At 39.7% G+C, this 21857-nt stretch overlaps 1 protein-coding gene across 4 annotated transcripts in view; it reads right to left on the reverse strand.

Moving 5' to 3' along the window:
- Window positions 1-21565, reverse strand: part of ripor1 (RHO family interacting cell polarization regulator 1) — a 46462-nt gene extending 24897 nt beyond the window's left edge. For 3 of the 4 annotated variants that reach the window (XM_026311205.1, XM_026311204.1, XM_026311203.1), the window contains exons 1-2: window positions 7470-7748; window positions 1581-1704 (exon numbers count right to left, since the gene is read on the reverse strand). In XM_026311205.1, the coding sequence (XP_026166990.1) occupies window positions 1581-1704; window positions 7470-7488 (143 nt within the window). In that variant the 5' untranslated portion in view covers window positions 7489-7748. Of the gene's footprint in view, window positions 1-1580; window positions 1705-7469; window positions 7749-21370 lie in introns of those variants that run through there. The other variant, XM_026311206.2, reaches the window with a different exon arrangement.
- Window positions 21566-21857: the final 292 nt, after the last annotated feature.

Here is a 21857-nt window from a genome sequence, read left to right on the forward strand (position 1 = left end):
CCCAAACCCAATGCTGTGCGACAAACAAAGGCCTCTGGAATACAAGAGATGAAGTAGACAAGGTTTTGGGCTCAACTCCACATATCTGTGTTCTTAACGCTTGAATCTTGGCCTTGAGGTCTTGGATGGCAAAGGTGCTAGCTCTTTCCTCCTAGTAATGTATGGCTTTTGCTTTGGCAGACATTCTGTGGCGAGATGCCTCACTCTTCTCTGCCTCACATATCTCCTTCAGTAGACTCAGAAAAGAAGGTGGGTGGCTTTTTCTTTCTCTTAGCCGCAGCTGGAGCAACATCATGTCTGAGTTCACTGCCCCTCGAAACTTGAAATACAAGTCCTCACCAGATGCCAATCATCCAAATATACTTTCCAAGGCTACTGAAGGGCACTTGACCCCGGATTGGAAAACCGGGCAGCTCTTATAATCTCCGACGCAGGTCCCTTCAGGCTTTCTATAATTCTGCATCATTTTTCTTTCACTCACATTCAGTTTCTCGTCTTTTTTCTTTAAAAAGAAAAATGTGAAATATCACATTTACATAAGTATTCAGACACTTTACTCAGTACTTAGTTGATGATCCTTTGGCAGCAATTACAGTCTCTTTGGGTATGACACAACAAGCTTTGCAAATGAAGAAAGGAAATAGCTGTTACTGTATAATAATTCCCTAACATTATTTCCATTTATATTAAATACACAGAAATAATAAACAGTAAAATAAAATGTTAACTGACCATTCCATAATGTCTTGTTGCATTCTTGACTTCAAATTTCCTCTTGTTGAAACTCCAGCCATTTTGTGTCATTGACTCTCTTTCCATCATTCTCAGAGACACCTTAACTTCACCCAAACCTGTGCCTTAGGCTGGCCACAATAAAAGGCCACTCTAAAATGTGCAGTTTTATCACACAGCACAATGCCACAGATGTCACAAGTTTTGAGGGAGTGAGTAATTGGCATGCTGACTGCAGGAATGTCCACCAGAGCTACCCATGAATTGAATGTTCATTTCTCTACAAAAGGCGCTTCAGAGAGTGGGCAAATGCTCACATTCAATGGCGTCTGGGACTTTGGAGAGGTGTTCTCTTCATGGATGAATCCCGGTTTTCACTGTACAGGGCAGATGGCAGACCGTGTATGGCGTCGTGTGGGTGAGCGGTTTGCTGATGTCAACGTTGTGGATCGAGTGGCCCATGGTGGCGGTGGGGTTATGGTGTGGGTAGGCGTATGTCATAGACAACAAACACAGGTGCATTTTATTGATGGCATTTTGAATGCACAGAGATACCGTGACGAGATCCTGAGGCCCATTGTTGTGCCATTCATCCACGACCATGATAATGCACGGCCCCATCTTGCAAGGATCTGTGCACAGATGGCTTAGATCTTTGAGTTCAGCTCATAAAAAATGGGGGCAAAAACAAAAGTGTTGCGTTTATAATTTTGGTCAGTGTAATATACAGAGGCAGAGGTGCGCGCGTGCGCACACACACACACTCACACTCACACTGTCAGTCTTTTGTGCTGTATTTGACAGGATATGCTGTCAAGTGACTAGTTCCTCACAGCTTGTGTGTGTACCTGTAGTGCTTGTCATAGGTGTTAACTCCAGTGAAGCTTTGGCTCCTAGAAATGGGTCTGGAGGTGAGACGTCTGACAGGGCGAACAGACAGGGACATGGTGGAGAGAGCTCGGGATGGATTTCCTGTACAGGGCAGAGAAGAAAAAAGAAATTTCACATCAAAGCATGACAGACTTTTGGTAGCCCTGTTTTTATATCTATTGTCCATCTCACCCAAATCTGTTCATTTTCATATATAAATACCAACCCTCATTGCCAGTTATTGCAAACAACTCCATCACCAACAGCGGGTGAATATGGACCGGTCGATTCACCGCCATTGCATTGACCAGATCACTGTGTGGATGCAAAACATCCATCCATTATCTATACCCACTTATTCCTTAACCAGGGTCATGGGATCTGCTGGAGCCCATCCCAGCTCTCTTTTGGGTGAAAGGCAGGGGTACATCCTGGACAGGTCACCTGTCCATCACAGGGCCACACAGAGACACACAGAGACAAACAACCTCACATACTCATACTCCAATGGGCAAGTTAGAGTTACCAATCAACCTAACATGCATGTTTTTGGACTGTGGGAGGAAACCAGAGTACCCGGAGTAAACACAGACAAGCATGGAGAGAACATGCAAACTCCACACAGAAAGGCCGGGTTTCAAACCTGGGACCTTCTTGCTGTGAGGCAACGGTGCAAACCACTCAGGTATCGTGCTGCAGGATGAAAAACAACTTCCTCCAAATAAACAAAGACAAGACTGACGTAATCATCTTTGGGCCACAGAAACAAAGAGAAAGTGTCAGCAGTCACCTCGAGTCTCTTTCTCTAAAATCTAAAAATCAGGTTAGAAATCTAGGGGTAATCATGGACTCAGACTTAAATTTCAACAAAACAAGCTGTAAGGCAGCTGCGGTACATTCAGAATGCAGCTACTCAGGTCTTGACTAGAACCATGAAGTACAACCATAATAGACTTTAAAACAGCACTGTTTGTGTATAAGTCTCTTCATGGCTCAACATCACAGTACATCTCTGACATGTTGATGCAATATGAACCATCTCGAACTCAGAACATCAGGGATAGGCCTCATGCCCAGATTCAGGACTAAACAGGGAGAAGAAGCGTTTCAGTTCTATGCAGCTAAAATCTGGAATAGTCTTCCTGACGATGTTAGACAAGCTTCATCTCTGGCAATGTTTAAGTCCAAGTTAAAAACATTTCTTTTTAGTGCAACATATGACAACTGAAACACCAACTGTTTTATCTGCACTCATTCTTCTTTAATTTCATTTCAAGTTTATTTTCTACTATTTGCAGTTTCTTATTTAAATTTTTGCCTATGCACTTTTAACTTGTCTTTTATTTCTATAAAGCACTTTGAATTACTCTGTGTATGAATAGTGCTATACAAATAAAATTGCCTTGCCTTTAGTACTTTAGCCTAAATTATGTTTCATGGGTTAATCTGTTTTCCATTCTCTGGCCTTTACCCAACATTAGACTATGACCTGAAGCTGTGTTTTGTTCTTGCGGCTTGTGTCTGTGTTTATTTCAGACAGTTAAGGTAATATTTTACTATTCTGGCCTATCCAGTGTCCTGTATCTGGTTTCTTCAAACAGCTGAACAAGGCAGATGCCAAACATTTCTCTTTGAAAAGAGCAGGAAATGTCACAATCCTACAGGAAGTCAGATGCAACTGCCTCTCCTGACAGGAAATATAACAAAGAGAGATAGTCCTGAAGGTTTCAGTCACACAGGGATTTAACTAAATCACAAAGGAAGGAAAGAATGTTTAGTGGTACATTGCCTTTTTGAAGTTTAGTTTTTGTTTTAGTTTAACAGGTTCTCTCAATATAAAATAATAATTACATTTATCTTTAACTGAAAGCAAATGTTAAAAATACAGAAAGGAAATAATTACTGCTTACTTTCAGGCTTGTTCATTAAAAATGTGTGTGTGTGTGTGTGTGTTGTGCTGTGGTCAATGATATGTTGACTTAACCTAGTTTAGTACTCTCACACAGACAGAACCTGAAGAGAAGTGGGAGAGAAAAACTGCCGGCTTCCTGACTAAACTGTGGAAACAGCCTGATAAAGATGCTGAGTGGACAAACTGAGCAAGTGGAAAAGCTAATCCCATTGCACACCACTTAGCTCTTCAATGTCTAAAAACGGAGCCTAGTCTGTAAAAAAGTATATCAAGTGATCTGCACATATGGAGACATTGGAGATAGAGATGGAACATAGAGTTGCCCATAAAAGAATTGACACCTTGAAACACTTTCATAGCAAATGGCATCAACTTTTATGTATCAAGTCATTAAAAGGCAAATTTTCAAACCACCAAGGTCTGTGGGGCTGATTAATTTGCTGATCTGCTAATTTGGTACTTGGTATGATTAGTTTTGCTTTAGCAGTGCTATCATGCGTGGATCAGGTGCACATGTAAATGCAACAATAATGAAGAAAACTTTGAACCTGACTGGCCATGTAAAGATTTTAAAAGAGAACCCTAGGCATAATACATATAAAATTGTAGAAGTGCAAGATACTTTTTGCTGTATCCCTGAGATTCATAGCAGATAATCATGTATCAGGTTGGCATTGAAGTAAATATCGCTTTCAATTCAAGACTGCACTGTCGAACTGTAAATGTCCAATCTGTTCTCATTCTCTCATTCCCAGGGCGGCAAATTGTGACACGTGTGGCAACATTAGACACTGTAAGTTTTGACATTTCTTTGGAACAGCTGAGGCATGAAGCATATTTTGTGCACCAATAAGATATTCAGTTGGAAGGATTTTTTCTCACTGTAATTTTTTTAGATATGTTAAACTTGTACAAATTTATTTACTAAGAAATTAACATGACCATTGGTGGTGTTTGCATGACTCTCCAGTTTGCTTGCCACTTAGCCTGGTATGGCAGGTAACTGATAGTGCAAACGGTTAGTAGATAATATCAGCATGTTACAACTAATTTGAACAGCTGACTAAATTCTGACGCAGTACAATGTGGAGAAAAGAAAACTAATGTACAACACACATGTGCTGGCATGTGATTATCCTTCCTCTAGTATTGTTGCTCTCTGATATCTATAATTATAAAATGGCTCATATGTATGTGGTGGATACTGTAAGTAATCTAATAAATATAATAAATGTCCTTTTCCCTCTTGGGTTTCAGTAATAATAATAATAATAATAATAATAATAATACATTTTATTTATAGGTGTCTTTCACGTTACAATGTAGATTAAATCAATAAAATGACCACAATAACAACATTTACAAATTTACACTGTATTATGGATGTCAGGTGGCAGGGAGTTCCAGAGGCAAAGGGCAGAGTGGCTGAATACTCTAAACAGCATGGTGGGCAAGCAGGCAGGTCGATCAGTGAGGTGAAGAGTAGAAGACGTGAAAGTGTGGGGTGTTTGTTAATATGTAGGAGTTCAGAGGAAAAAACAGAGGAGAGGAGCAGGTTATTCATGAGCAAGAGCAAAATCTTAAAATAAATGCAATATTTCACTGGGATCCAATGAAGTTAGATAAGATAAGAAAACCTTTATTTCTCCCACAATGGGGAAATTGCAGCTGTTGGTGAAGAACAGGGATGATGTAATTAATGGAAGGAGTTCTAGTGATATACGTGTTGAGTATATATGGACTTCTGAGGAAGACCAATGAGAAAGGAATTACAATAGTCAAGTTGCAATGTAACCAGGGTATGAACTAGAATGGCAGTACTATTGGGTGTAAGGGATGAATAGAATTCTCACACACACGCACACGCACGCACGCACACACACACACACACACACACACGAACAAAATAATTGGTATCATTCTATTAAAGAAAGAAAAAATGGTCACTGAAATAACTTGAAACTGATAATAATAATAAGACCATCTCCAAGCAGCTAGATGTTTCTGTGACTACAGTTGTACATATTATTCAGAAGTTTAATGTCCACAGCACTGTGTATGGCCGCAAGAGGAAAATTGATGACAAGCGGAAGAGACAGAAAATATGATATATATATGGTAACCAAAGAGCACAGAACAACTTCCAAAGAGATTATAGGTGAACTCCAAGGTCAAGGTACACCAGTGTCAGATTGCACAATCCGTTACTGTTTGAGCCAAAGTGGACTTTATTTATTACCTTTTCTTGCTAACTATACAAAATAGGTTATGTTAAGGGTCCCAATGGCATATTTTTGGAAAGATTCTTTTCAGTCCAGGCTCAGAGACTCTGGAATCACCTGGCTGTCAGATTCAGTGACTTCCTTTAAGTCATGTTTAAAAACACATTTTTATTATGTTGCTTTCTCTGATTCTCTTATCTTTGAGCCTTTACTTTGGTTACAATTTTTGTATTTTATTTTGTATCTGTTTTCATTTTATTCTGTTATTTATTTTTGTTACTTCTGATTTTGTTTTTTACTGTACAGAACTTGATACTTTGTTTCAGAAAGTTCTCTATAGTTAATCATCATCATCATTATTATTATATTTAAACCTTTGAATTTGAGGGACATTTGTGTTTACACATAACTTCTATCCCTGACACCACAGAAAAGTGAGTCCTGAATGTACAGATTAAATGGTTTCTTCATTTAATGTTAAACTACAATTTAATTTCCTCCCCTCAAAACACTACAATTCAGTAGTGTTTGTTCTCTCACACCCACACATACTGTACATACAATTCCGTTTCATAACTCAAGTCCCCTCCTTAGAGCACAGCCTTTCAGAGAAGGAAACCTGTGAGGGCGTGACATCCTGCAAGGAGGGTAGGGTCAGGGAAAAGATGTGTGCAGTTTATAACTGTTCTGAGTCACAGGAATAACCCATCAGGTTTAGTGTATGGCCATTCCTTTCCAGGAAGAAGCTTGCTCATGTCTTTAGATAAAGTTGAAAGGACCATAAGACCACTGGCTTTATTGTTAAAATTGTGTTACTGTCTTGTGGTAACATCATATGAACGTTTAGAATTAACCTGCACTTGCATCTGCATTATCACAATAAGTTTCATAACAATAAAAGCAGACTCACTTTGATGGACTACATATCTTTAGTATATTTAAGTTTTTTTCATAGAATACTGAAATAATGACAATCAATGGCTGTCAGGGCTGTGGGAAAATATTCAATATTTTTATCAGAATAGTTGGGTAATGCATTTTTCTTTCCAAGTGTGACAGGGAGTAGATATCGATCCAGATAGACAGATAGATATAGATGGATATACAAACGTAGCATAAAGACAAGAAGGTGGGGGAAACAGCCAAGCTTTGTCTAAATTTTCAAATACCCCAATATCAACAGCTCTAAAGCTATTAACAATTTAACCTGTACAGAAGCAGAAATATAAGACAAATATTTGTGGTTTGGGGGGACATTTTTGTGCCAGTACCATTTCAAGGTAAACATTAAGGTTAGGTTAACATCAACTGTTGATATTGTATATAGTAAAGTTTCTGTGTGAAGTAAATATAAGAGCTGCGGGACAATCTGAATTTCCCCCATGGGGGATGAATAAAGTATCTATCTATCAATTTCTTGATTAACAGCAAAATGCAAAACTTCCTGAATCCTACTATAAAGTTTGAAAAACAACATCCAGGTAGAGACCACCAGAACAAATTTTCAATGATATTTGTATTAGAAGTCTATGTTAATAGTTTTACTGTATTACTCTTTTCAACTACAAGTGCCAAGTTTGTTTATGGGATTTGAAATGAACTCTCTGGCCATTAACTCATAATAATTTTCAAAGCCATTAAAAAGCAATACAACAATAAACTTCATCTTTACAAACAGAGAGACTTAATGATCGACAGTTATTTTCAGTAATCTGCGCTACACCAGTTTTTACCTCCATATCCACTGTACATGGTGGTTGATGTCTTCTAGAGATGGTCCGCCCAAATCCCCAAACAAGCACTTCGCTCCAAGACTGGATCTTAGCTGGTATACCTTCTGATCTCAAACTCTGCTTTCACTTTTGCTCTCCTACTCTTTTTGGCATCTGTTTCTCTTACTTTCTTTTTTAGTCATTGTAGTTCATTTCTCTCTATCTTGATCTATTGCCCATTTTCTCTGCCCCTGTACCATTGCTAATCCTTTGCCCACTCTCCTACTGAATCTCTGTCGTTTTCTCTCTCATACTGATAAGGAGAGGAAGCGAGGGAGGGGGGAGATGGAGGAGGAAAAAGGAAAAAGCCAGGCCTCCTCTTCTTTCCTGCTGACATCACCAGATTTTCCTGCCCCTCCCTCTTGAACACATTGTTTCTAAACACACACACACACACACACACACACACACAAATAATTACAAATATCCAATATTTTACCATAGCAACATCCTTTTTTTTGAAACATGATTGATTCTTCTTCCAATATGGTACAATAAACTGATTTGTTAAGTTTCAAGGCCAAGTCATTCGGTTGATTCGGTTCATTCATGTTTTGTTTAGTTTTCAGCAAATTAATTATGTTTTATCATGTTGCTTTGTTGGGTTATGCTTTGTATTACATGTTTGCTGTTGTAAAAAATGCTGCTGCACAGCCCCCCATTGAGTAGAATGAGTGCGGACAGAAAGTTCGACGACCCTTCAGCAGAAGGGTTTATACTGAGCAGGGATGGGGGCTGAGGGTACAGATGAAGGGTGATGGTGCTGTAGTCGTGCTGTAGTGTCAACATTGCGGTGCACAGCTAAAAAAAAAAAGCTTTCATTCAATTCAGATGAATTTTGCAAATTAAAAAAAACAGCATTAGATACACAGACCTATTATGTCCCTTATTATATCACCAACATTACCACTCTGGAAGCGCTCGAAGACTACATCAAGGAGTGCTTCCAACAAGTTGTAATGAAGAAAGCAAGTAAAAAGGAGCAGGACCGAAGGCTGTTTCATCGCCAGGCGGAGATATGAAGGACATATTAGAGTCCATCAATAAAACTAGATGCCAGGTTATTCTTAGTGGAAATACTCTAAGAAGAATTTCAGGCCTTGCAAGAGTGTCTGGAGTTCAGCCAGAAACAGGTGGTTGACCTGATGGCTGAGGAGGAGCAGCTCCAACGCTCTGTAAAATCTCTGACTGAGGGCATGTCAGGGATCTCAGAAACAAATAAATCGATTATTGATCTCTAGGCCCGATGTATGAGAGATAATCTCGTCATATCTGGTATTCCAGAACAGGCAGAGGAAAACGGTGAAAAACCTTATTGTTAAGCACCTAAAGGTCCGAGTGAATAGCCAGTGAAAAACATAATATTCCTTCGGGAGCATTGTTTGGGAGGGAAGAAGAAGTCAGATGCCCAGTGACCAAGACCCATCGTCATTAAACATTTTAACCCTCCTGTTGTCCTCAGGTCAATTTGACCCATTTTCAAAAGTTAATATGTGATAACTTTGACTTTCTTCCATATAATTAACTAAAAATTATATGGATGGTTCCCTAATATAAGTGTAATATATATGTTAATATGTTGGAAACAAGTTCACTAAAAAGGTGAAACAAAAAAATTGGTGATCTTTTTATACTTCATGCTTTATAAGTAGTCAAAACAGAAATTTGACAGGGTAAATTTGACCCGGGAGGACAAAAGGTGTCTAGTAAATTTAGTAGTCTAATAAAGTCTTTTAGTCTAGTAAAAGACAATACGACACACCTTTTATAAGATGTTTAATATAAGATTTTATATTATATATCTTATAATTACATATTATAAATAATCAATACGACACACCGGAAACACACTGCAGGTTAATCCAGCTGAACGGTGTAGATTTGCCAAGACTAAATGATAAACAGATCATGGCTCTGGATTGACCCACCACAGTGGCTGAACTCCAAATAGCCCTCCAACTAATGCCAAACAAAAAAAGCTCCAGGGCCAGACGGTTTCCTAGCTGAATTCTATAAGGAACTATGGACAATGCCCCAATATTTTATAGAATGGTAACAGATATTTAAAGAAACTCATGCAAAATCCTCAAACATGAATTCAGCAAACATTTTTCTGCTCCCTAAAACAGGTAAAGACCCTGTACTATCATCAAGTTATCATCCCATATCACTCATTAATGTAGATCTCAAAATCATTTGCAAAGCTCTAGCCAGGAGGCTAGAAAAAAAATTACTCCTGACATAATACCATCCTGAACAAACAGAATTTATTAAGGGTAGACTGGCGCTTAACAATACACAGAGACTAATACATATAATAGACTACCATTAATAAATCAGAAACTACTATTATGTCTTTAGACAGAGAAATCATTTGACAGGGTTAATTGAAAAATCCTTATTGCCACATTAACAAAATTCAGATTTGGAAACATTTTCACAGATTGGATTAAAGCAGTGTATAGTTCTCCAAGTGCATCTGTCAGGACAAATGATCAAACTTCCTCAAGGTTCAATGTTCAAAGGGGCACTAGGCAGGGTTGCCCACTGTCTCCATCGCTATTCGCCATTTTTATTGAGCCTCTAGCTGTTGCTATTTGACAAAATGTAAATATGTTTACTCTTTTTAAATCATAATGACAACAGAAACTACCCAAATGACCCTGATCAAAAGTTTACATACCCTGGTGATTTTGGCCTGATGACACAAACGGGTTTGAATGGCTATTAAAGGTAACCATCCTCACCTGTGATCTGTTTGCTTGAAATTAGTGAGTGTATAAAAGGTCAATGAGTTTCTGGACTCCTGACAGACCCTTGCATCTTTCATCCAGTGCTGCACTGATGTTTCTGGATTCTGAGTCATGGGGAAAGCAAAAGAATTGTCAAAGGATCTGTGGGAAAAGGTACTTGAACTGTATAAAACAGGAAAGGGATGTAAAAAGATATCCAAGGAATTGAGAATGCCAATCAGCAGTGTTCAAACTCTAATAAAGAAGTGGAAAATGAGGGGTTCTGTTGAAACCAAACCGCGGTCAGGTAGACCAGCCCCAACTGCCGGGAAAATTATTCGGGATGCAAAGAAAAACCCACAAATAACTTCAGGTGAAATACAGGACTCTCTGAAAACATGTGGTGTGGCTGTTTCAAGATGCACAATAAGGAGGCACTTGAAGAAAGATGGGCTGCATGGTCGAGTTGCCAGAACAAAGCTATTACTATGCAAATGCCACAAAGTATGCCGCTAACACATACAGTGAGTAGCCTAGATTTAATCAATATACTGTCATAAATCCATTAATCATCCATTCATTCTTTACACCACTTAGTGTAATTCATGGCTGTGGTGGGCTGGGGCCAATCCCAATCCCAACTGACACAGGGCTAGAAGCAGGGTACACCCTGGATATATTGCCAGTCTTTCACAGGGTGATAAATAGAGCCAGAAAAACACCCACACTTTAGGGCAATTCAGAGTCACCAATTGACCTAACCCCAATAATAATAATAATAATGAGTGTGCCTGGCATTACTGACATTGTGGAGCCTTGGTCATTGCTGTCAATTATTGTATTTTAGGGTAACAATTTGGTTGAAGATTAGGGTTAGTGGTTTTGGTTTTACAAGAAGTGTCCAGGAAATGAATGTGAGTCATTTTAGAGTCCTCACAAGGAATGAAAAGAACCTGTTTCTGTGTGTATTTGTATGTTTGTGTGTGTATGTGTGTGTGTGGACCCCTTTAAAGTGGGCCCATTCTGGTTAATCTCCAGATGGCCAATAAGCAGCTTAACTGTCGCTAGAGTGCAGCAGGCTAATTACTAGTCTAATATGGTTCAAAGCCTTATGTAACCATAGAGAAAATAACTTCTGAAATAATCCTCATATTAAAATTGATTGTAGGATGTATTATGTTAGGCTGGAGATATATAAAATGTGACAGTTTTGTATTTTACCTAACATGAAATGTGCTATAGACTTGAACCTTCCAGAGAGTGCAAGATTCTGCATTATATTCACTGTTTTCTTAAATTTAACAGTGAATGGAACATTATGCTTGCTATTGCAGAGTGCTGATTGTACCTGGTTCAGAGACTCTATGTTGCTGGGCCAGTGTGCAGCTTAAGCTGCTGCATGAGCAGGTAAAGGGACATACAGAGCAGATGCTGAACTGGTGGTTTAATCTGTGACCACAACCTGCTGATAGCAATACCTGAGCCGCAGACCAAGATAACACAGATATTCAGGATGTGGCCTGAATAGCTCTCTATGTGGCCCTGGATTGGTGACCTGCCCAGGGTGTACCCCTGCCTTTCACCCAGACAGAGCAGGGATAGGATACAGCAGGTATAAATTAGGTTTAGATTATGAATGAATGAGTTCCTAAATATTGGGCAAAAACTAAGCTAAACACTTCACCGGCTGGCGACTGCTTCACTAACCTTGGTCAGTAAAGTATCGAGGAGAACATGGGAGAAATCCAGGAAAATAGTGAAGAACTAAGGTAAAATACTGGTAGTCACACGGGGAAGCTGCATGAAGAAAAAACTACTGGTGTGGGGTCAGGAGCACATCAGTAGACACTGGTTGACGGTTGAGGCCGCAGCAAAAGCGATGGCATCAGCAGCTCCTGTCATAGACCCACAGAGGAAACCAGAAGCAATATTGAGGCCTCTGACCAGAGGAAGCTATGAACCAGGGCTCTGATTGGTGACCTCCCCACAGGAACAACAATAGGACCAAAGCCAGGAGTGGCATCGGCAGGGATGGCCAACCCACCAGGAGTGGTAGACCAGGAGTCGAGTCAACGGCTCTGGCCAGCGACCGCCCAACAGAGATGGGAGCAGGAAAGTCAAAAGGGACTAGATCATCAGCACACAGAGGCATGGGGCCTGGAATAGGAATCTCATTGAAGACACAGTAGTTCACAGACTGAGATACAGGGACAGGACCAGGGGTTTCAGCTGGGATGTAATCACCACTGTGGTGTCGGAATTGCTGAGGTTATAGCCAGGGGAGACATCATGAGGGGAAACTCTTGTGCTGTCTGTGTTACTGTAGGGTCCATTGCAGGGGATTAGCATTTGCTGAGTCCATTTCTGGCCAAATTTTTCAGTCAGATTTTGTATTAAGACTGGGCTCACAAGTGCAGAGAAAATGGTCAATGCAAGGCAGGGTGAGGTTTAACACTGTTCATTACAATACTAAAAAAAGAAGCCACTAAAATTGAACATGGTAGAAAATATAAAACAAAACATACCATGGATGTGCAGTCCAATGAAATGAAAGTTAAACAAAACTAAGGCAACTTGGGAAATCCATAAACATTGGTATGACCTAACAATTGTAAATCAGGAGGCTACTGGGAATCACACAGTAAAGGTACAGGGAGAAAAACACTAAATAACACACATAAAGAACAGTGAACTGACAAGGAACAAGAACCAAGGCAGGTATAAATACACAGAGAAACTAACTAAACTAAACTAAACTAAACTAAACTAAAGGCCACACAGGAAGTGTAACAAAATAAAAGTCCAATACAGAATGTTCACTGGGGTTCTGACAGTATTTCCGTTACAGACATTCTCAAACTATGTAGGCATAGCGGCACAATTTCCACATGTACACCTGACATTGTTGCTGCCATCCATTTCAAAATTGTTTTTGTTTTTGTAATAATTTTTTTTCAGTTTAAACATTTGATGTTTTCTATGTTCTACTGTGAATAAAATATGAGTTTATGAGATTTGCAAATCATTGCATTCTGTTTTTATGATTTTATACAGCATCCCAACTTTTTTGGAATTGGGGTTGTAGAAATCTGTAACTAAGTACTCATTGCTTGCTTTCAAATGGTTTGTCTACTGTCTGTAATAATACCTAATTTAGAGGCGAAAACAACCATATTTACCTATATTCTGTATTGTGTTAAAAGTAACATCATAGTATAAGTAAAGTAAAAGCTGTAATATTGGTCAGACATGCTATGCTGCATTTCAGCAGTAATTTTGAGTTAAATGTTTTCTGTAACTTCAAACAACCTCTGACCAATGACAGATTTACATTGTTCTTATGCATAGTTAGTTCAAATGTGTAGTGGCACACAGAAACCTCCCTTATTTACTCTGTCAGTGATAATATGTTTGACTTTTTTGCAGCTGTCCTTTTAACAACATAAAATAGCATGGTCACTGGCTAATATAGCTATGTACAAAACAAATAAAGGTAAGTGACACCGTTTATAACTAACCCTGAACAGACATCCTGTTGAAGTGGAGATGGCCCAACTAGTTCAGGAGCCTCATGTCACCCTGGATCAAATATTGTTGGTTGCAATGTTGTGTTTTTACCACAGCCATGTCTTCTCAAGACTGGGTTACTGTAGTTTAGCTGTCAACCCACCACACATGTGGCGGGGGGGGTTAGTATGAATCCCCTGCTACAGGCAGGTTGAGAGGTTGCCTGTGGTGGATGATCCTTGTCTACTTTACACAATCATGTCTTAAGACATCAGAGAACTGATTATTGTGTATTTCATGTTACCTGTAAGAAATACACAAGATGCACAAAACCAAAATCTTCCAATTCATTTCTATTATATTTATGTTAGTGTAACACAAGTGCTACAAATAAATAATATAAAACACGATGTACTCTTGTCGACAACAACTGTGTGGCTCTACCCAGCTGTAATACATGGCAATGTGTACTGGTGTAGTTTACCATTCACCTCACAAGTACTGACACAAGGAGAAAATGCTTGGTGCTCTGGTACCTTTCTAGAGTTTCTAGAGTTTTAGAGTCCACCCTTAAGAGTATAAACAATTTGTTATGTTACCATTAAATAACTTCATATTCCATCGCACGCACATGCACATGCGCACACGCATGCACGCACGCACACCGTTGCTGTGTGTAAAAGTGTGGTTGGACAAGGTACTTCATCCAACTATGTATTTGTTGCATAACATACTACACATTCACTACCCTTTTTTCTCTATCTGCCACTATGGCATTAGACTGACAGGCCAGGGCCAAAGCCTAAGTAATCCTCTTATAATCTCTCTTATCCGAACCATTATGTGCAGACAATACCAGAGGTGGAGTGGACCACAGAGCGACAATAATTGTCATAGTCAGAAAAGCTAAACTTAAACCAGTGGCAATAAACTTATTACAATACAACAGATTACGACAGGAGAACAGGCAGGGCAGATGAGATGAACAGGTAAATGGTTATCTAAACTTCAGCCAACACAGTGAAAAGCAGATTACTAATGATACACTTTACAGAGTGGTGCTTATTGTATGTGATATAAATTTGCAGTTAACACAAACTTAGCATTTCCTGTAACCACTTTCCAAAGCAAAAGCCTATTTTCAACACTATCAGCGCTGACAATAACAGTGATAGACCCACTAATGACCAAACTTTCCACAATCACGTTTAGAAGCCAAAAGCAGGAGGTCAGCAAAGAAGTAAATAGCTGTTCCAGTCTGCAATAAATTTAAATATATACATGTATTGAACATGAAGTTTTATTATGTCTGGTTTAGGAATTATGAATATCATAAACCATCTAAATAATTTGGGGCACCAGATCATTTAAACGGCAGATCAACCAGTCAATTAATTAACCATACAGGATATCATTCTACAATTTGAGCGAGAATTCTTCCAATTCAGTGGCGTATTTACTGTGTGAAATAACATTAATTATACCAGTCAGTTGTCTTTTTAAGATTTATGAGGGTCGTCTCATGGAGTTGGTTGATGTGAGATGGTCAGCTGTAGGACAGCCACGCGCAGGGACAATGTTTGTTTCTCCTCTGCTGGGCAGTAAAACAGTCTGTACTTCATGGTTCTCCTATAGCTCTCTTTCTACGCCTCTTTCTCCTCAGAGCAAGAGGACCTGGATATCTCTTAACTTTCTCTGAATCTGTCTGGAACTCTGTCCATTTCTGTTCTCTTCGGGGTGTTCAGTTCCAGAGTTCCATACCTTCAGAGTTCTCCTCAGAGAGTTCTCTGAGGGTTCATATTTCAGGGTTCAGTGTGTGTCTGTTTGTGTATTGTGTTTTTGTGTCTTGTCACGCTGGGTGGGAAAATCCATCTGGTTTGTCCCATGACTGTGCTTTGCACGATGTGATTGGTCCAGGAAGTGCTCCACATTTGAATTATTTGATGCCTGCCAAGTCTGGTCACACATGTTACACATTTAGCAGGAATATAAGGACAGGATATGAAGACCAGTTCATAAGTCATCGTATAGTTTTCAGATCCTTTCTGAAACGGAGTAGTCTTAAGGTATTTATGGCAGGAGGTGAGCAGGGGGAGTCTGTTTGTTAAGGGCCTTTCTGAGCTGTTTGTCAAAAATGGAGTCTTAACATTGCAGTACTTGTTGCGAAGGCCTGTACCATCCCTGGTTGTTTACCTTAGTGGGTCACAAAGAGTTTCATAGTCATAAATTGTCAGAGGGATCTCACTCCTGCCTCAATCAGGAATGTGACTATATTCTGCTACTTTAGGTCTACTACATAAAACACACTGGATGAGTCACTTTGAGTACTTCACTGCATGTGCAAACACACTAACTGTGCCTTGGATATAAATAAAAAATTGTGCCGATCTGAATATCAGTGACATTAAAGACCTTCTGAACCAGAAGAAGAGGGTGTTCCAGGACAGGGATAAGGAGAAGCTGAGGAGTATACAACGGGAGCTCAAAAGAAACACTGAGGCGAGCTAAGGTGGAGTACAAGAAAAACAGCTGGAGAACAATAACACCAGGGAGGTGTGGAGGGGGGTAAGAACTATCACTGGCTATAAACTGAACAACTCAGTCCTTTGGAAGGTGATGTGGATAGAGCCGATACCAGACCGCAGTATGTCAGGCTGGGGAGATGAGTTTCTGGGACACTTGAATGCAGCACTGGGGCTCCACAGGGTACTGTTCTTGCTCCTTTTCTGATCCTGGTCTACACATTGTACTTTAGGTATAGTTTTGAGCCCTGCCACATACAGAAGTATTCTGATGCTGTTGTGGCATGTGTGCGTGGTGGACAGGAGGGGGAGTACTGGAACTTAGTCGAGGCCTTCACTGACTGGATCAAAAAGAACACCATCAAGACTAAGGAACTGGTGGTTGATTTTAGGAGATCAAAAGCACCATGCCAGTAGGTATGTACTGAGGGACAGGAGATAGAGACTGTGCAGACCTGGAGGTGGTATTGAATGAAAAATTGGACTGGTCTGCCAATGTGGATGAAAGGGCAGTGTCTTCTTGTGATAGCTCGATTCCTGTAATCTCTACAGTGACATGCTGTGCATGTTCTACCACACTGTCATGTGCACTGTTCCATGCTGTTTGTTGGGGGAGTGGCATTACGGACAGGACAAACTGGTGAAAAAGGCCAATTCTGTGCTAGGTAGAGGCTTGACCCTCCAAGAACTGTGGCGGGAGTAGCAGAAAGGGAAGAAGCTGCTTGCTATAATGAACAATAATGAACACTCCCTACACCACAACTCCTGACTAAAGAGAGTAGCAGCTGCAGTGGGAGGCTCATTTCATTGCGCTGCAGAACTGAGAGATTGAGGAGATCCTTTGTCCCCACAGCCATTTGACTTATTAACATTAACTGTTGATAATGTATGTAGTGATATTTCTGTGTAAAGTAAATATAAGAGCTGCTGGACAGTCTGAATTTCCCCCATGGTGGATGAATAAAGCATCAATCTAAATTAGAGGTCATGTTGGGTAGAACTTTGAGGCTTGATAGTTGGTACTGCATGCAAATATTGGCCCCACTAGCTGTAAAAGACATTTATATTGTCTTTGAGCCCTGGAAATTTGCTGTTATGCCTACAATGTGTCTCCACAGACAACAACAATCCAAGTATTGTGTCGGAATAACTGTAGACATTTGTCTGCCACAAAGATAAAAAGGAAGGGTTAGATCGTTATGCTTTTATTGTTGTCTGTTATCCAACCAAATACACCAGCTGAGTTAAAAAGAGTTTCATATTTTGCACATAAATGCTCATATGTTGCTTCCACAACTGGATATGTTTAAAATTTGGGCAAATTCAAGTGGTGCTGTTGTTTCTGAGACTCAGCTGTCAAAAACTATAACTGATAAAGATGTTGCTATCAGTGGGTTCACAAACTGTCCAAAGAAAGGTGATGGAGTGACAATCAGAGGTGGAAAAATTACAAAAAAAACATATTCTGCTCAAGTAAAAGTACTGTTACTTTGATGAAATTTTACTTAAGTGCAGGTAAAATTATCATAGTAAAAAATCTACCCAGGTAAAAGTAAAAAATTTACCCAAAAGTAACTTAATTATTTTGCAGTTGTACACCTGTCTACGGTCACAGCCAGCAGCCTACAGCCACACCCGCTCAGCTACGCTCACAGCCACCCAGCTACAGCCACAGCCAGTGGGCTATAGTCACAGCCAGCAGCTTACAGCCTCAGCCAGCCAGCTATTAAGAAAATCAATAACAAACCATGCACATGCCCACAAAGACAATGCAGGTAGAAAACTGTTGCTAGTTATTTGTCTCTCACAGCAAAATATAAAGATGGCAATGCACAACTTCAAGTGCAGCAAAGGCTTTAATTAAAACACAAACACAATGTTAAAGTTTGGTTCATACATAGCCATGAAATAAATAAAAATGTTTATGTTTTGTCGCCAGCTCCGACTCAACCTGCCACAAATCCCTTAACGTAAAGGAATAGGTCTGCAATTTGCATACACTACAGTCAGCATATGGTTTCTGAGAGAAAATTCCTGTCGCTCTCAGGAATTTAAACTGGTACCTCATAGCAGTCAGGGTACTGTTGGGTATGACGTACAGCTCTCCAAGGATAAGTCTCCTCAGACCATCACTGACCCACCACCAAACCGATCATGCTTATTGATGTTACAGGTAGCGTAATGTTCACCACTGCAACTGCAGATTCTTCCATGTCTGTCACTTGTGCTCTGCGTGATCCTGCTCTCATCTGTGAAGACAACAGGGCACCTGCCAATTCTGGTATTCTCTTGCAAATGCTAATTAAGCCGCATGGTGCTGGGCTGGGAGCACAAGTCATACTAGAGGACATCAGCTCATGGAGAGTGTTGCTTACACTTTGGTCAGAAACATGCATATCAGCAGCCTGCTGGAGGTCATTTTTTGTCTGTAGTTTAGTCCATAAGTATACATGCATTAAACATGATACAAAAAAACTTTAGACTATGGAAATTCTATACATATGATAAAAGTTTCTACAAACATCATATTGACAATATACAAAGAGACAGTAACACACACCTAATAAACACACTTTGACAATAAAACTGCTCAAAATGATTGAAATTATACAGAAAGTGAATTTATAATATAGATCAATGGCTCACTGGAGAAGACATTTCTTTGCCTGTTGCATATAAATACACCTTGTATAGGGCTTGTTAAAATGCACACAGTGCTTTGAAAGCGAGGCAGTGCCTCTGCGGCCTGATGTGATGTAGCTCTCATTAGGTAGTATTGGGGAGGCCCTTCATCTGAGCACTCACTGGGAAAAACAAATCGGCACCTATGACTGGACTGCCTGTGCAACCTGATTGGGCTGCAGGTACCTCATGCTACCATTAGTGACAAGAACAAGCTATGACAACACCACTACACATTACATTACCTTCCTTCTCATCACACAGCAATGAGTGACAAATGTATATAACATGATATGCAGCTTTGCTTCATTTGGTGTTTTGATGATGGTGGCAGAAATCCAGGTCTAAAACACGGCTCTAAAATCTTTGATAGGTGTTTAGTTGGGTTGAGATGTGAGTTCATCACATGCTGAGATCAGCTAAGAAAGTAAACAAGTAATCAACAAAATCAATAAAAATGTATTTATCGATTAGTTGGATCTAGCGAGGTTGGCAATGGCACATGGTGACAGTGAGCAGGTGGAGAAATGAAAATGGCAGAAGTGAAAGTTACATGTTTTATTAAATGATGTAAAAATTGTTTAATTTTTACATCATCATGTTGACAGTGATAGTGCCTTGTTTTTCTAGTTTTTCTGTTATGTGTTCATCCATCAAATCAGTCATCCAGTAAAATGGTTCTCACGCCAACTCACTGAGCAGACGGATTTCTGTTATATCCAGTGTCGGTCAACATGCCACCCTTAACCTCCATGTTTTTTTGGCTTCATGTCTATATTTCCTCTTACATATTTGGTAAATTTCTAAAGCCAACTATAGCCCTTATAGGACAGACAGCTTTTTTTCTTTTTAGCCACTCTCTCTGTCCTGCTGACAGTGAAAACCCCACACACACCTCTGTTACAATGATTGTGATGTGAGCGCAGGTCAGAGTCAGTGTGAATTAAATCTTTGTGTTTTCATATATAAACTCCAGACAGTTTCATGACCTTCACGTCCACAGATAGTCTGGAGATGTCATTTTAACACATGCAGCATGCAGTGGGACACAACAGAGCTCACAAAAGGTGCAGACACTGATTCCATCCCAGGCCATCTAAAGGGGAATGATATTGGACTGTTGCTATGCACTACAGTTGCAGTGTGTATCAGAGAGACGCCATGACTCTTTTTTGGCACCGTAGTAAGAAGTTGCACTTGAAGCGAGGATTTTAGGAGGTCCACTAGGGTTAATTAGGGTCATTAGGGTTTAATATGCTACTCAGTGTGAAATTCCAGTAAACAAGTGCCCTTTTTCATGTAATAAAATTAAAGTTGCATCCCTACATGATAAAATGTTCTTAATAAATGTCACTGGAATGAAAAATGTCGAAAAATGTCCATTTTCAAGACAAATGCTCATCACAATATACCAAAGTCTAGAGTTACATATTCTAATTCTATCTCACAGACAGTCCAAACCCCAAAGTTAAAATGTTTATTATTAGACCTGTTTAATATTAATAGGCTTGTTGAGAATTTGATGAGAAACTTAAAAGGCATTTTATTTTCATTTTATGTAATAAAAAACATTTTGGTTGGCTGTTGCATTGTTAATGTTTATTAAGGCAAAGAATAAGTAGTAAAATTTGACTTGATAAGTTGTAGTAAGACTGACAAAGTTCTGAAAATGCAGTCTTTCTACTGCTACACATTTCGATGGAATGAACTGATAATGTTTGATCGATATACACTAACATGATGATTAATAGTAACAATTAGAAATAGTTCAGTAATAGTAGTTTGCTCTGCACACTGTCAGGCACAATGAAAACATGGACACTGACCTCTAACTCACATACACAAAAGGCACACTTCAATTTCCAAACCAGTAGGCAAATATTCAGCCCACTCTGAGTGACAGCTGTCAGACTGTGCCAGCGCTCACACGCGTGAAGGACGTGACGTCTTGAAGAACGTGGCAATAAAGGTAACCTTATAGAACCTGGCAAGAACTCACGTGGGGTCTTTTTTTTTGTTTTTAACGCAGCCCGCCGTGCAACACGTGAGCTATTTAATGGAAGTGTAGGTCTTATGGCTGTGCTGCAACAAGACAGCAAACAAGGTGCCATTTGCCCGAAACCGCTCGACTGAGCTCAAGCTGGAAGGAGCAGAATTAAAAGATTTGCGAACACGGTTTGACACGCTGCTTTTTCTCCGAGCAGCAGAGAACTGGACTAGGCAGGACAGGACTGCGAGCAGATCAAGTTGAGGAAAAGCCACTAAATAAGGCAGAGATGATGTCATGTGCTAAAGCTAAACCCCCAGGAAAAATTAGGAGGTTAACCTAGAGAGGACAGCGGAATTAACAATAACTACTACATTTCTAGCTTAGTTAGTTATAGAGATATATTTCAATTAAAAACATGGATCAACGTACATGTTTGCTGCGCTGATCAGGCACTACTTCTTCTCACACAGCTGACACACATCTCTTTATCCACTGAGGAAACTGGGAGCTCTTCAGTGTAACAAACACCAAAGTGTTGTACCAAGCACCGTTTTTCTTTAGTTCCAGTGTTGTTCGCAACGTCCTGTCCAGATCCACTACTTTCAACCAGTGAACGGCTTCCTTGCAGTCAGGAATAGGGCGGCATTCACTAATCAGGGTTAAGCATTCAGTAATTATAGAGTTAAAACTTCCGGTGGGAACTTTCAAATTTAAATACCGGTTGACCAACAGACTGGACTACATTCCAGTAGTCACCTTATAACCAGCCAACCATGGGCGCTAATACTAGTTTGGATTACAATGAAGCCAATTGGGACCATATGTCTTGTTAATTCCCAACACTGTATTAGAAAAACAAACATTTTAAACTGAAAACTGGAACTCTTAACTCAAAAACAAAATTGTATCCAAAAAA

The sequence above is a fragment of the Mastacembelus armatus genome, chromosome 6 (assembly GCF_900324485.2).
Source record: "Mastacembelus armatus chromosome 6, fMasArm1.2, whole genome shotgun sequence".
Taxonomy (NCBI): Eukaryota; Metazoa; Chordata; class Actinopteri; order Synbranchiformes; family Mastacembelidae; genus Mastacembelus; species Mastacembelus armatus.